General features: G+C 47.9%; 1 protein-coding gene across 3 annotated transcripts in view; it reads right to left on the bottom strand.

The window, feature by feature from the left end:
• INPP5A (inositol polyphosphate-5-phosphatase A) overlaps positions 1 to 16,554 on the bottom strand; it is a 196,538-nt gene that overhangs the window by 73,865 nt on the left and 106,119 nt on the right. For all 3 annotated transcript variants that reach the window (XM_058841027.1, XM_058841029.1, XM_058841028.1), the window contains exons 6-8: positions 15,957 to 16,060; positions 7,213 to 7,265; positions 2,379 to 2,498 (exon numbers count right to left, since the gene is read on the bottom strand). In XM_058841027.1, the coding sequence (XP_058697010.1) occupies positions 2,379 to 2,498; positions 7,213 to 7,265; positions 15,957 to 16,060 (277 nt within the window). The remainder of the gene's footprint in view (positions 1 to 2,378; positions 2,499 to 7,212; positions 7,266 to 15,956; positions 16,061 to 16,554) is intronic.

Genomic DNA, 16,554 nt, shown 5'->3' with positions numbered 1-16,554 from the left:
CCAAACCCAAGCCCTTCTTTTCTAAGGACAGCCGAGCTGGGGCAGTTTTGGCAGTGTCACATTTTAATGATATACCATCGTGACATCCCTGACCCACAGCTGACACTCTTACTACAGTCTCATTACCTTACCCTTGCCAGGGCATCGTGGGAGGTCCAAAGCCAAAATTAGCTAATGAAGCACACTGTATGCTGCAAAAAGTCTGCAATAAATAATGCAAAAGGTTTGCACGGGTTTCCCTAATGCAAAGCATTAGGAAAGGAGAGGAGACCAATGGAGCCACGAAAAAATGAAATAAAAATCCCATACTGCTCTATGCAACAGAACTCAAGAAAATGCACTCAGACTGCACCAAGAGCAGATCCTGATCCTCCCAAGTCCCTGTTCTGTAAATCAGGGATCTTTCATATATTTATATATATATATTTATATATATATTTATATATATATGTATGTTACCTATGCAAACCTTCCAAGTGCCTCCAGCATTTTCAAATGGTTTGAGCAGGTTTTGCAAGACAAAGGCAATACTGGTTTTTTCCTGTGCACCCTTGGATCATCCCAAAGGTGATGGTAGATTCCTGTTTGGAGAGATCCCTGCTAGGGGAAAGGCAGTCTCTACTATCCCACCTACCCCACCCTTGGAGGACAGAAAACCCACAGAGAGGAAGGAATCTTGAGAAAGAACACGGCTGGAAAGGCATTTACACTCCTCTGCAACATTTCAGGACCTTTTCCAGTGAAAAGCTACATGGTGAAAAACGGCAGTGAGATATTTTCCAGCACATGAACTGCTTTGTTCAGGAGTGTCTGTAACTTGCAGGCTGCTGCCAGAGAGAGCCAGAAGAGCTGCTGGTGGACAGGGATCTGTTCCCCTGTGCCATGCACGGGAGGCAGTGAGCAGATGCCAGGCAGCAGAGGCTCAGCAGACTCTTCTGGGCAGTGGTTCCCCATGAGCCCGGGTTCCCCTCCCCGCAGCCCTTGCCAGAGATGTGGCCTCAGCCAAAAGGCTGCTGGGGCAGCAGGATGGAGCTCTGCACCCCTGGCTGGGCTGGGAGCCCCATTCCTCACTCTGGGGAAGGACAGAGGTGACACTGGCCCTCCCCCAGCCCTTGCTCCAGCGAACAGCAGCCGTGGTCCCACACTCACTGGGGTCTTGTTAAAGAGTCCTCTGAGCCCAGCAGCCTGGCACATGGCCACGGGACAGCAGAGCAGGAAAACAGAGCACAGTGCTCTGCTTTTGTATTCCTGCCAGGCTCTGCAGTTTGTTTTAAGCTCCCCATTGTGCCACGGATCGCAGTGTGTGCCACGGCTGCTCTGAAGAGACACGTTAAAGCTCTGTTCTCAGGCAAACATGAAGCTGACTGGCATCTCCTTAGAGAAATACCTGTTTACTCTGCCAGCACAGCAATGCCCACACAGAAACATTCTTTTCTTACTCAAGAGAAAGCTGTCTCTTTCCTGACTTAATAATTGGGGCAGCCGTAAATTTCTGGGTGTTTTTGGGACTCCTCTGCATTGTACCACTCATCAGATGAACGAGCTCTGTAACACCACTAGAACCCATATGGATACTGAACCTATGGTGACCATACACCAATGCTGCACTGCCTGCTGGACCCAGCTGCTGGAGATTAAAGCACAGCAGCTCCGTGTGGAGGGACCCATGAGGAGAGGCTGAAAGACTTGGGTTTGTTCAGGCTGCAGAGAAGTTGTCTACATGAGGACTCTGCTGCTGGCTTTATCTGTTTGGTAGTTACAGAGAGGAAGAAGCCAGACTCTGTTCAGCAGTGCATGCCAGAAGATCCAGGCGATGGACACAAACCACTTTGGGGAAAATTCTGGCTGGATAACAGGGACAGAGAGTTTCCCAGCGAGGGTAGTCAAACACAGCAATGTGTGGCCCAGAGGAGCTACAAACCACCACGCTGGAGCTGCTCAAAGCTCAGCTGAACAAGCTGTTGGAAGCCAGCCCTGATCTGAGCAGGGGGAATGAACAAGGAACTCCCAGAGGTCGCTTCCAACTGGAATGATTCTGTTATTCTGTAACTGGAGATGCACTTGAATGGCTTCATTAGGGTCCATGCAGTCTAAAAATAAGCTAATCTACCTAACACATTTAGAAAATAAGTGTGGTTCCTACTCTGCAATTCTGGTGACTCCAGAGTGGTTCCCCGAGATCAGTAACTTGGCTTTAAAGAATAAGTGTCACAAAGTGATCTGTAATCAGCACTGTCTAGAAAACTCTGGCAAGCAGTAACCACTTTCAGATGACAGAATAAAACCCTCTACATTTCTGAGTGTGCCATTTGAAACATCTTTCATATGCTGCTTATGAACACAGAGATTGAAAGAGGCCAGGAAAGGCTAATACATACCTATCAAGTACATAGCCAAGAGCCTTATGCCGTATTCCTGAGTAAACCGATGGGCTTGTTTCCCAAGCAATTAAATTGGAAGCATCATGGAAAAGATGAATGTTTACCAAGTCAAAGGCACTATGACAAAAAAAAGGAAAAAAATAAAATGATTCAGGATAAAAGAAAAAAAAAAAACCATTTGTTGCATCAGCAAAGCATTCAACACAGCACTTACTGCATTCACTGTTAGGTTACCTTAATATTTACTCACAAGAACTGTGTAGATCAAGCTATTATCTGAAAATTGTCAGACTGCCATCAAACTTACAGCTCATCTACAGGTAAGACTCCAAGTCTTTTGCATAAAGGATGTATAAAATGAAAATGAAAAGCTATTTGTCAGTTACAATTCCAGAAATCAGGCAGTACCTTCTCACTAAAATATTTTTTAAACAAAATTTAATGTGTAAACAAACAGCTTCCAGTTTCAAAGCTGCAGGTAAGTGTGGAGAACTATGGCTTTGCAATAAACAAGAGGAAAAGCTACTGAGGGGAGAATGGTACTGACATCAAGGCAAATCACATCACTGAAACTCCTCATCTGTCCCTGTGAGGAGAATGCTGAGACAGCAGCAGCCAATACACCACCCCCAGCTGGAACAGGACACCTGCTGCTGCTCTGGGACCATGCCTGAGACCCCAGGAGCACAAATCTGCTTTGGCCAGAAATGCCCAGAGCCTGCCAGTGAGAGCATGGACAGGCTCTGGCTGAGACAGACATCAAGGAGAAAGCCCAAGCTATGCTCAGGGAGGTTTCCCAGAGCACAGCAGAGCTGGGAATGGACCTGGACACAGCAATAATGGCAGTGAGAACAGTGAGAGCATGGTCAGACACAGAGGCCACTCAGCACAAAGATCCTGGTGAAAATCTCTGGCTGAAGGGAACAGCACATCCCGTGCAGTGAACCCACACTGATGGAGAGCAGTCCCACTAACCTCCTTAGAGAGAGAATGGTCACAAAGCTACAACACATGACAGCTTGAGATACCCAGTCCTGTCTGTCTGAAGGACAAACAAAGAATCTCTGTAGGACAGGGATGGTCCCACGTCACCAGCTCACCCGAGGTGTAAAGCTATTTATAATCCACCTACATGTGTCTAAAACATGTTTGCTCTTAAAATCCACCGATGAAGGACTTTCCACCTGCAACTTCTGTGTCCTTAAACTCAAATTTTCATCATATTACCTATTTTCCTGCAAATTAAACTGATTTCTGCCCCTTCTGAAGGGCTGACAGCAACCAGTTTCACTGCTGTGGTCAGCCAAGGTTTCTCACCCCCTACCCAAACACTTCCACCATTGCTGACCCCCTGTCCTCTTTCCAGTGCAGCTAGAGCACAGCACACAAAGCCAAACACTCTATCACAGGCCTTGGCAGCACTCACATAAATAATTACTGGGCCTTCTCCCTTCGTGTCCTTCACAGGATCTACCTATTAACACATATCAGAGATAATAATGATCCATATTCAATTCCTTCTCCCTTGATCCTTTTCTACAGCAGGGGTAATGAGTCAGTTATTCCCAAAATAGTATTGGTGCTTTTAAATTCTCCTCTCAAAGTGCAATGCTTTGCATTTCCCTGACTATCACCTTCCAACAATACTGCTTCCTCGAAAATCTCAAAACGATTCTGGCTGCTGATTCTGACCACTGATACACTTGCAAACATTCCCAAGGTTGGTGCTCTACCTAAATATTGTAAGTACATTCTTTACTCCATTCTCCCTAGCAAATATGAACTATGTATGTTAGCTATATTTAAGACTGGAATGCATTCGGTGCACTACCTTGCACTTGCTAAAACACTGAGAACTACTGGAATAGAAACAAACACCTTCACCTCATAGTCAAGATACTACTAAAAAAACCCTGCAAAATAAGAGTACATGCAATTATGTAGTTCTCTTTCATTTTTTCATGTGAAAAGTCATGTGTGCCCCAGGATTCTTTAACTCTTTGTCCACACTAAAGGTAATTAATGAAGAATAATGGATTTGAAAAATCTGGTTTCACAGAGAAACTCAATGGGGGCAGACCACTGATCACAGAGGAGGAGGAAAAGGACAGTTCTCTGAAGTCTGTTAAGGTCACTTTTCTGGTTTTTTGGGAGCTCCCTGTTTTTGGCATGAGGTGCATTCTGTAACAATTTGTTCCTAGGTAGGGAAAATGAATAGTTCCTTTCAAGGACTCAACAGAAGTACTAACAACAAGTGCCTGGGCTCTATTTTTATTGACCTATTAGAAAGTAGAAATGCACTGATCAAAAGTTATGATTTAAGAAATTGGTTTTCATGATTATGAAAATGGGCAGAACTTTGTTCATGTGCACAGGGATTGGGTGCAAACACTCATCACAGCCTGAGGTGTCACACTCAGACCTCATTAGGAGTATTTTATAACCCCCTGTATTTTCCATAGTATTTCACTTTCATTCTTCAGAAGTTGTTCGTAGTATCTCACCCCTTCAATTTCCCATTAGAAACATCTGAGACCTTGTTAGATCATGTAGATCATAATTACAAATTATTCCAGAAAGAACTACCACCATGGCTCAGCTCAGTACAGACTAGGAGAAGATGTGAGGTTCCTCATTCTCACTGCCCAACACACCCTTGACAGACACTCACCCAAACATCCACTACAGCCAAGGACTTTCCTTTTTTAATACCCTCACAAGAAAACATTACATTTAAATCTGTCTCTGAAGAATATTTTTTTCTTGGAAAGGCCTGAAAATAAATTTGTGCCATTTATTTCAGCAGAGAGGAAATCCCAGAGGACAGAAGAGACAGAACCTAGGGAAGTGAAGATACAAGAGCAAAGGCTGGATTAGCATCTGATGTTAATACCCACTTCTGTAATTGTCTGGTGCTGGAATCGCACCCTGCACATATGGATCTGGAAAAATTAACATAAACCTACATTATCACACAACTGCCTGCCCAATTCCTGGGTCAGGAGTCTATAAAAGGAAAAAAACTGGTACCTTTCCTGTTTCCATAGACTGCTTAATTAAATAAATGTGCTTATGCCAAGAAAGCCAGAACACTTCAGTACTCACAAGTCAGCCTATACGAACACTTATGAGATTTCAAAATCAAGCTTTCAGTCATGAGACATGAAACAGCCACATGAGGAAGGGAAAAGTGCTGAATGGTCACGTACACGTAGGTTACTATAACACAAGTAAGCAGCAAAGACCAAAACCAGGACTACATGGTGCAGAAGCAAGGTCAGATTTCCAGGCAGGCTTAGGGAAATCTGAAGCAGTGCCCATAGAACAAGATCCTTCAGCAGGAGCCCAGAGGTGAGAGCTGCACACAGCCAGGCTGTGGTGCCTGACACTGTGGGATGCTGCCAAGCCCCAGCAGCAGCAGTGCAGTGGTGGCAGCAGCAGCGCAGTGCAGTGACAGCAGCAGCAGCAGCAGTGCAGTGGTGGCAGCAGCAGCAGCAGTGCAGTGGTGGCAGCAGCAGCAGCAGCAGCGCAGTGGTGGCAGCAGCAGCAGTGCAGCGGCACGGACAGTGGAGGCAGCAGCAGTACAGTGGCGGCAGCAGCAGGGACAGCAGCAGCAGCAGTGCAGCACTGCAGTGGAGGCAACAGGGACAGTGGCAGCAGCAGCAGGGACAGCAGTGGCAGCAGCAGGGACAGTGCAGCAGTGGCAGCAGCAGCAGGGACAGTGCAGCAGTGGCAGCAGCAGCAGCAGGAACAGCGGCAGCAGCAGCAGCAGGAACAGCGGCAGCAGCAGTAGTGAAGCAGTGGTAGCAGTGGCAGCAGCAGCAGTGCAGCAGAGGCAGCAGGGCAGCAGCAGCGGCAGCAGCAGCGGCAGCAGCAGCAGTGGCAGCAGCGGCAGCAGTGGCAGCAGTGGCAGCAGTGGCAGCAGCAGCAGTGGCAGCAGCAGCAGGGGCAGCAGGGACAGCGGCAGCAGTGGCAGCGGCAGCAGCAGTGCAGCAGTGCCAGCAGCAGGGACAGTGGCAGCGCCACGCTGAGCCTGACCCCCGTGCTCTGGCACAGGCTCTGGGCTGTCCCTGAGCCAGAGGCTCCTGTGACTGCACCAAGGGTGCAGCAATGCACCAGCAATGCTGTGTGAGCAGCAGCAGCAATGCTGTGTGAGCAGCAGCAGCAATGCACCAGCAATGCTGTGTGAGCAGCAGCAGCAATGCACCAGCAATGCTGTGTGAGCAGCAGCAGCAATGCAGCAGCAATGCTGTGTGAGCAGCAGCAGCAATGCAGCAGCAATGCTGTGTGAGCAGCAGCAGCAATGCAGCAGCAATGCTGTGTGAGCAGCAGCAGCAATGCAGCAGCAATGCTGTGTGAGCAGCAGCAGCAATGCAGCAGCAATGCTGTGTGAGCAGCAGCAGCAATGCAGCAGCAATGCTGTGTGAGCAGCAGCAGCAATGCACAGCAATGCTGTGTGAGCAGCAGCAGCAATGCAGCAGCAATGCTGTGTGAGCAGCAGCAGCAATGCAGCAGCAATGCTGTGTGAGCAGCAGCAGCAGCAATGCAGCAGCAATGCAGTGTGAGCAGCAGCAGCAATGCAGCAGCAATGCTGTGTGAGCAGCAGCAGCAATGCAGCAGCAATGCTGTGTGAGCAGCAGCAGCAGCACACCTGGCTGTGCATCGGTACCATGTCCTGAGCACTGCAGCTCCAGCAGGTAACAGTGACAGTGTGGAACCAACCTGCTCTATGAACACACCCATCTACACACTGAAACACCTTCTTGTACAAGTTGTTAACAAACATACATAAAACAAATGTAATCAGGAACAACTTCAAGGTGTAACTTACCAATCAGTAATACACCATCTTGTTCGAATGAAACCTTTTCTGGACCACTTGCACTGAAAAATAAATGAATAATACCAATCACCTTAGGCAAAGATTACTATGAAAGTGCAATGTACTGACATAGAGAAAAAAAATCAAGCAGAGCTCATCCATACATTATAACCAAGAAGCATTGAACACAAACCGAGGTACCTTTAAAACAGATATTGTATCTTTTATAAACCCTGGAATTATTTTTTTGGTCCTGCAGCAGTTACGAACTTAAATGTAAAATTAATAAAAGACCTGGCAGTTGTTTACAGATGAAAGATAACCAAATAGGAAAGCTTTCCAACTATATTTATGCTTAGCTTAAACCAGCAAATTCTTATTGCCTATGCACAAATGTTTTCTTTGTAATTTTACCTGGACTGTAAAATGTCATCAAGAGATTTACATCAAATTAAAATGAGTGAGATCTGCTAGAAAGCTATTTCTCTTGCTGAGCCAGGCCACCCAATATTTCTACAAAAGTTAAGAATTTAAATAAGGGTAAAAGATTCCATTCATCACGACGGCACCACTGGCAAGAAAGGCACAATTCAGCTCGTGCCCGTCCATGTCGCTCATGATACAAGGAAGGGTTTTTCAGCACCACTTCTGAGCTACTGCCACAAACTACAACCTCCCATAAAAACACAAGATTCTGCATCCTATTTATTTATTCCCTGATAACAATGCCTGTGTGTCTGGGCTGATGCGCTCTGGGAATGAATACAGCACCACACAGGCCTCAATAACGGTGCCAGTGATTTTGTAGCAAAAGACTCCTTACTGGGAATAAATTGCCAGTCCCAGCAGAGCATCCCCAGTCAGAGATACCACACTCCCAAACCTCTCCTGAGGCACTGGCCAGGTGTATTTATTCTCCTCTCTACAAACAGACAGTCCTCAGTCCTAAACACTGCTGAGACAGTGCAGGGCCTCAACAAACCAAACCAGGCTGTCTTAAATCAGAACCAAAGAGTGCCTTGGGTTGGAAGGGATCTTCACCCTGTTCCAGGACACCTTCCAGGAGACAATGCTGTTCCAAGCCCTGTCCAGCCCAGTCTGCATCTTCTGAGCACCCCTCAGTGAAAAGGGACTCATCTCCCACCGCTTCTCCTTAGGCACAAACACCGTGACTGCAGCCAAGACCAACCAGAAACACCCCCATAATAATTGTATTTCAAATAGTAATCTACTTTATTGCAAATTTTTTTAACAATAAAAGATTAGCCTCTTCTGCAGGTCCAGCAACCACTCAGGGGATGGAGCAAACACTCTAATCCTTCCTAACACGATCCATGGCCGAATCACAAATCCCACAGTCCAGTAAGACCTCTTGTGTGATGCTCATGAGGGCACAGTTACAAGCAGAGATGTCAACACTTACTCAAAAGGAAACCAATGAAAAAAAGTTAAATGCTAAAAGCATTCAAAATTGGCTCAAATTTAATCTTCATTTAAAAAAGGGAACTTTGTAATTTCCTTTTTAAAAATAACTACACAGAACTTAAAATCTAATAGTGTAAGCCAATTATGTGCTCCAAGATAATGATTTCTATCAAGGTGCCATTTCTCATCTGCTATCTTCCTCTTTGGCAAAGGTACTTCAAAAGATGCAACACCAAAACAGGCTTCACCAGATCACATTGCTTAGAGTCATATTCAGCTGGGTTTTGAGCACCTCCAAGAACAGCGATTCCACAACTTCTCTGGGCCAGTCTCCTGCTGTTTAACCTCATGGTGAAAGCTTTTCCCAGATTAAATCAGATTTTTTTCTCTTGCTTCAACTGCTGCCTGCTGTCCCCTCCTGTCCCAGGGCACAGACAGGTTCTCTGCTGTCCCCTCCTGTCCCGGGGCACAGACAGGTTCTCTGCTGTCCCCTCCTGTCCCGGGGCACAGACAGGTCCTGTGCTGTCCCCTCCTGTCCTGGGACACAGACAGGTCCTGTGCTGTCCCCTCCTGTCCCAGGGCACAGACAGGTCCCCTGCTGTCCCCTCCTGTCCCAGGGCACAGACAGGTTCTCTGCTGTCCCCTCCTGTCCCGGGGCACAGACAGGTTCTCTGCTGTCCCCTCCTGTCCCGGGGCACAGACAGGTCCTGTGCTGTCCCCTCCTGTCCTGGGACACAGACAGGTCCTGTGCTGTCCCCTCCTGTCCCAGGGCACAGACAGGTCCCCTGCTGTCCCCTCCTGTCCCAGGGCACAGACAGGTCCCCTGCTGTCCCCTCCTGTCCTGGGGCACAGACAGGTCCTGTGCTGTCCCCTCCTGTCCCAGGGCACAGACAGGTCCTGTGCTGTCCCCTCCTGTCCCGGGGCACAGACAGGTTCTCTGCTGTCCCCTCCTGTCCTGGGGCACAGACAGGTCCTGTGCTGTCCCCTCCTGTCCTGGGACACAGACAGGTCCTGTGCTGTCCCCTCCTGTCCTGGGGCACAGACAGGTCCTGTGCTGTCCCCTCCTGTCCTGGGGCACAGACAGGTCCTGTGCTGTCCCCTCCTGTCCTGGGACACAGACAGGTCCTGTGCTGTCCCCTCCTGTCCTGGGGCACAGACAGGTCCCCTGCTGTCCCCTCCTGTCCCAGGGCACAGACAGGTCCTGTGCTGTCCCCTCCTGTCCCAGGGCACAGACAGGTCCTGTGCTGTCCCCTCCTGTCCTGGGACACAGACAGGTCCCCTGCTGTCCCCTCCTGTCCCGGGGCACAGACAGGTCCCCTGCTGTCCCCTCCTGTCCCAGGGCACAGACAGGTCCTGTGCTGTCCCCTCCTGTCCTGGGGCACAGACAGGTCCTGTGCTGTCCCCTCCTGTCCCAGGGCACAGACAGGTCCCCTGCTGTCCCCTCCTGTCCTGGGGCACAGACAGGTCCCCTGCTGTCCCCTCCTGTCCTGGGGCACAGACAGGTTCTCTGCTGTCCCCTCCTGTCCTGGGGCACAGACAGGTTCTCTGCTGTCCCCTCCTGTCCTGGGGCACAGACAGGTCCTGTGCTGTCCCCTGCTGTCCCCTCCTGTCCTGGGGCACAGACAGGTTCTCTGCTGTCCCCTCCTGTCCCAGGGCACAGACAGGTCCTGTGCTGTCCCCTCCTGTCCCAGGGCACAGACAGGTCCCCTGCTGTCCCCTCCTGTCCCAGGGCACAGACAGGTCCCCTGCTGTCCCCTCCTGTCCCAGGGCACAGACAGGTCCCCTGCTGTCCCCTCCCACACGCTCTGCTCCAGCCTCACAGGTGCCACTGCTCTGCTTGCTCCCATCTGCCCAGCTCCCAGGGCAGACCCTGGAGATGTTGATGTGGCCTTGGAGTGCCAAGCAGATGGAGGAGTCCCCTCCTGGGATCCAGCCCACACTGGGATCCTGGTGGCCTTCTCTGCCATCCAAGCACAGTGCTGGATTTTCTTCACCTTGCTGTCCAAACAGATCTGTTTAACACAAGCCTATGCTAATATAAGCCAATAAAAAGGTATTTGCAACACAATTTGTATTTCATGACAGCATAAAAATACAGCATTTCCTACCAAAGCCTTCCTCACACACATGTGAATGCTGGTTTAAGGGCAGCAGTGTGTCTGAGAGGCTACTTTGCCACTCAGGTACTTTTCCAAGGTGTAAATGGAGCTCTGACATCTCACTATCTTAAGTCCTCCCCAAAAAAAAAGCCCTTTTTAAAATCACCATTTGAAAACTGGTAGTTACATTCTGCCAGCTTTTCCTTTGTGAATAGAGTCCCTGAGGAGATTGTGCTGACCTTTTAAAACCCCCCAGAACTACCACCTACATAAATAACCCCTGCTACATCAGGGGAAAGGACCTCCAGGCAGCATTAACATGAAGAGAGAGGTTAGAGAGGGCTAATGTCAAAAAGCACTGTGAGCAATAAGTAATGCACACAAACCATGATTGATAATGATCAGCACAGAGCCTTAATTCATCTTTTCTCCATCATTTTACTGAGGGGGACCATATCAAATTAAATAGTGACCCAGAAAGGGTTTATTCAACCATACAAAGCAGGGCATGAAGGAAAGACATATTAAAGTGGTGATGACTGCAGTGTAATTGCAGCTCCTTAAAGGAACACCACAGATCAGAGGGAAACCTGAAACAGGAATCAGCCAAACACTGGCAGCAAGAGCACTGAGGCACTGAGCAATATCCAGCACTGACAAACCTTCATTGCAGTGCTGAGAACTCCTCAGAGCCTTACACAGGAGCCGTGTTTCACTGGCCAGGAAACAGAGCTGTATTATGGCAACTTGCCATAAAAACTGTGTAGAATGCAGTTCCTACCTCAGAATTACTTCCTTTCTTCCCTTAGATCTGTTGCTTCAGCAACTGTTTGAAGTCAGCAGCTCCATAATGCTCCAGACTGAGTCACTGCCAAAAAGCAACAAGTGATGGACAGAACCACTGGAGTTTGGACCCTTTACCTGGCCCAGAGAGAAGCCAGCACAGAGAGCCAGGGAGGAGCTTAAGCTCACACTGGGAAAGGTCACACAGCTGAGACTGAATAAAGCAGGAACACCTGTGCCTCTCTACTGTAAAATAACACTTGTTTCATTGTGCAACCCAACCTGCAAACTACCTTTAGTTACTTCTAACTTGAACACAATTCCTTTAATTCATTCAATAATTCAGTTATCAATAACTTGCCTATTTGACATTAGGAATGCAGAAGTTCACAGCCTTCAGGCCTCCTAATGCAGCCCAGGAGCTCGAGCTCAACAGCTCTGATATGAAGAGTCATCATCAGCCTTAGATACATCCTGCAGCTGAACAACATGCCTTATGCATTTTTGGATCATGTATGTGCTTTACTATTTCTAAATGAAGTATTTGGAACGCAGGAAGTTTTGGAAACAGAATGTAAAGAAGAGCTATAGTTTGGGAAGGAGGAAAGAGAAATTTTCTCTTTTTTGCAAAGCAACAACCTTTATTTTTACTTTAACAAATAATCACTAACTGCTACACCATCTGTAAGCCAGCATAAAGCCAGGTGGAGATGACATTGGTCATCTTATGCTCTCCGGGGGTGATCTACATTTTAAAATAGTAAAAGAAAAACCTCTTTCATGTCCCAGAAAGGGGATACCACATCTTTCACCTTACATTATTAAGTCTCTTCTCAGATCCTCTGTTAATAGGATTCCTTTAGCCAGCAGATGGATTGTGAATACAGGCAGTTTCATCTACTAAAAGACAACATAAATCATAATTGAGAAAGGAGAGACCGCAGTAAGGTTATCACCATACAGCCTCCTCCATGAAAGGTTTGCATTAAAGCATTAGTGAAATTAATTCATCTTTCATAAGAGCTTTGAGCAGTATCTGTGATCTATGATAACAACCAATTTCTCACTATGAGAAAAAAAAATTACTCAGGCCTGATAGACTACACAAATCTGCTTTTTTTAAAATGGCCTAACATTATCTAGAGTGTTGCTCCCAGAGGCATCATTTGAGGTTTATGTCTTGCCAAGAGGAACCATAAATCAAGGCAGAAAGTTTTGTTAGTTTTATATGCAGTGGGCTGTAATTATTTTGAATTGCATTATGCCTCAATCACTGTAATTACTTTTAGATCATCCTTAAACAGCTGCAATAAAAAGAAATCAGTCTTAAACCATTTCTCACACAAAAAATTGCAGATGTGATAAGAAAGGTCTGGCTAAAACACACAAGAGCATGTCAATGCAACTGTGCATGCCTTCTGCTGGGTAAACACAAATTTCCAAAATACTGTTTTGTGTCCTTTTCATTGCTATTGCTATTACTAACATTAGTCTAGAGAGAAAACATGTGACAGTGAGATTGATTTTAGCTTTACATATAGAAATATGCAGATGAGAACCGAAGCTGTCTCCATGTGGTTTTTGCTGTTGCTGTGTCTGTGTGTTTGAGACACTTCTTGGTCTCCAGCTCCAAAGAGAAACAGTGTAGTCTAAAAATCCCTGCAATTGTTTTCTAACTTGTCAAGTCCCATGCAAACACACTGGGCTGGCACATGGCACATGGCAGGGCACAGGCCAGGTGAGCACAGGAGGTGCAGAGCTGCAGCATGGCTGCATCACTGCATTGCTGCATCGCCTGCATCCCTCCCCGCTCCCTCTGAGCACAGCTCTGCAGCAGCACGGCCCCAGCCTGCTCCAGGGCTCTGCCTGCAACAGCATCCAGAAACTGTGCTGGGGGCAGGAATAAAACTGAACTTCCAAGGTGCTTCAGAGATTTGTTCATTACTTAATTGCCTACATTTGTGGATTTTCTCTTTTCCTGTTTGTTCCTCCTCCAGGTAAACACTATCCCTGGCAATCCAAACACAGAGGATTCTGCTTACAGCAGCTGCTCAAGGCACTGGAACCACTGGGAGCAGTCTGAGGGTGTCCACAGCCTCCAAAGGCTGCTCCTCCTGCTCCAGACCCCGTAGTCCCCGTGGTCCCATCTAAAAGCAGCACAGGAGGGTGTCCTGAGGAGGAGCTGCAGCAGATAATGAACATTATCAGGTGCAGGAACACCTGATCCCAGAGCAGCCACAAGGAACCAGCACCACTCCTGCTCCACAGAACCGTGAGGAAAGCCCCAAGACTCAACCACTGCTGCAAGGGACTGAGGATTGTGGATGCAAGAGGGGTGACAGACAATGCTGAGCAAGTTCCAGCTTCGCCAGTCCCACCATGAAGCAACAGCAGTGAAATAAATAAAGGAGGAAACCATTCTCCCTGGTTATCAGTGAGCAATCCACAGCTTCTCCTGGTCTGAGAGGCACAGCGCTCACACTGCACCGAGGGGAAAAACACCTGAGGAAATGGCTCAGGCTCCCTCAAAATGATCTAACGCTTAACTTCAAACAAGTATTTGAGATGTTTATTCACAGGAAGTAAATGCTTTGCAAAATTATGTCAAAGGCACTTTTCCTTCCAGTACTGAGATATAAAAAGAAATAATTTAGTATCGAAGTCAAGAAAAAGAACAACCTTCACCCCATCAATCCTGTAACTATTCATGCAATGCTCTGCCAAGCACACAAGCACAGTGTAAATATCTCTAAGTGTGTATATTTACAAATTCTAAATTAATTTTTGGGGTTTATTTAGTTCTTCCTTGTATTAAAGTAGTGACATGCCTGTTTGATCCACAAATGTTATAGGAGTTCAACAAATTTATTCACTTGGTTTGAGGAGAACATTAACCATTAAACACTCATGTTCTAGGTATTCTTAAGAAACTAGAACTGAGAAAATGAAAGGAAACACCAAAGAAAAGAGAATCTGCACTTGCAGGTGCAGTGCAAGAAACCCCTCAGCTCTGCTTTGACAAGAGCATCAATCTCAAACCTCCAGCACTCATTTCTTCCGAGAACAAGAGCAAGAGGGGGTGAGGGCAGGGTCAGAGGGCAGCTCTGGCGTGTGCAGGAGCCAGGTGTGCCTGGCACCAGTGTGAGCTCCCTGTGCTGGCAGCGTCCCCTGGCACAGCTCCTGACACAGCCCTGCCATGGCACAGTACCACAGTGCCACACTGTCACAGCACACTGCCACCCTGCCACAGTACCACAGTGCCACACTGTCACAGCACACTGCCACCCTGCCACAGTACCACAGCGCCACAGTCACACCGATACACCGCCACACCACTGCCACAGCACACTGCCACCCTGCCATGGCACAGTACCACAGTGCCACAGTACCACACTGTCACAGCACACTGCCACCCTGCCACAGTACCACAGTGCCACACTGTCACACTGCCACAGTGCTACACTGTCACACTGCCACAGTACCACAGTGCCACACTGTCACACTGCCACACTGTCACAGTGCCACCCTGCCACAGCCCTGCCACCCTACCACAGTGCCATTCTGCCACCCTGCCACAGTGCCACACTGTCACACTGCCACAGTGCTACACTGTCACACTGCCACAGTCACACCGATACACTGCCACACTGCTACACTGCCACACTGCCACCCTGCCATGGCACAGTACCACAGTGCCACAGTGCCACAGTGTCACACTGCCACACTGCTACACTGCCACACTGCCACCCTGCCATGGCACAGTACCACAGTGCCACAGTGCCACACTGTCACAGCACACTGCCACCCTGCCACAGTACCACAGTGCCACACTGTCACACTGCCACAGTACCACACTGTCACACTGCCACCCTGCCACAGTACCACAGTGCCACACTGTCACACTGTCACACTGTCACACTGCCACACTGTCACACTGCCACAGTGCTACACTGCCACAGTGCCACAGTCACACCGATGACAGTCACACCGCCACACTGCTACACTGCCACACTGCTACACTGCCACCCTGCCACACCACTGGCACCCTGCCACAGCACACTGCCACACTGTCACACTGCCACAGTGCCACACTGTCACACTGCCACACCACTGCCACCCTGCCACAGCACACTGTCACACTGTCACACTGCCACACTGCCACACTGTCACACTGCCACACCACTGCCACCCTGCCACCCTGCCATGCTGCCACACTTCACACGCACAAACAAAGTCTTTTCATCACTGTCCTCACCCTTCAGAAGCATTTCTTACTGCATTTTGGTACATAATGCCGTGACTTAAAACATGTACTACAGGTGTCAAGAAATCTACAGACATAATTCCATGATTTTATTCTGCCCTTATCACTGAGAGGAGCTGCTCAAGAACAGTCAGAGGAAATCAGAATCAGTATTTGGGAATGCTTCACAGCTCTGTACATACCTCAGGGAAATAATCCTGTGGAAACTTCTCTTTTTCCAGCATGGGTGTGCTTTCTAAAGTGTCAGAGTAGATTTCTTTCCCAGTAACTTTTTTATACTTCTTAGCTAGGAAGAGAGATAAACCAAAATTAACATATATAACTTCAACATTATGAGCATCTTCTCACATTTATTGGCAAAGTAGCAGGATCTGCCAAACAGCTGGTAAATCAACAGGCTCTTATAAAAAATGTGCAAGCACTGAACTGTTCTGGGAGAAAATAAACACCTCTGTTTCTATCAGACACCTTGAATTTACACAGTTCTGGAATTGTCATTTCTACTACCCAGAGCCCTATAAAGTGTTGGGGCTCTAATCAGGAGCCTGGTCTCTGTACATCCTTGCACCCAAATCCCACCTCAGCTGCCCTGAGACCCTGGAGCCCCCAGGCTCCTCAGATCAACCCTTTCTGGCCATCAGCACATGAGGCATGGATTTGCACTGCTGGAATGGGTGTTGGATTTGTACAAGAGACTCAACAGTGATGCACAACACTTTCCAAAGTCTCTAATGAACAGTTTCATCATAGACAGACACAACACAGACTCCTACGGATCTA

Source organism: Poecile atricapillus, chromosome 6, assembly GCF_030490865.1.
Source record: "Poecile atricapillus isolate bPoeAtr1 chromosome 6, bPoeAtr1.hap1, whole genome shotgun sequence".
Taxonomy (NCBI): Eukaryota; Metazoa; Chordata; class Aves; order Passeriformes; family Paridae; genus Poecile; species Poecile atricapillus.
The sequence above is the reverse complement of the archived record's forward strand: the minus strand, read 5'-3'. Positions and strand labels throughout refer to the sequence as shown.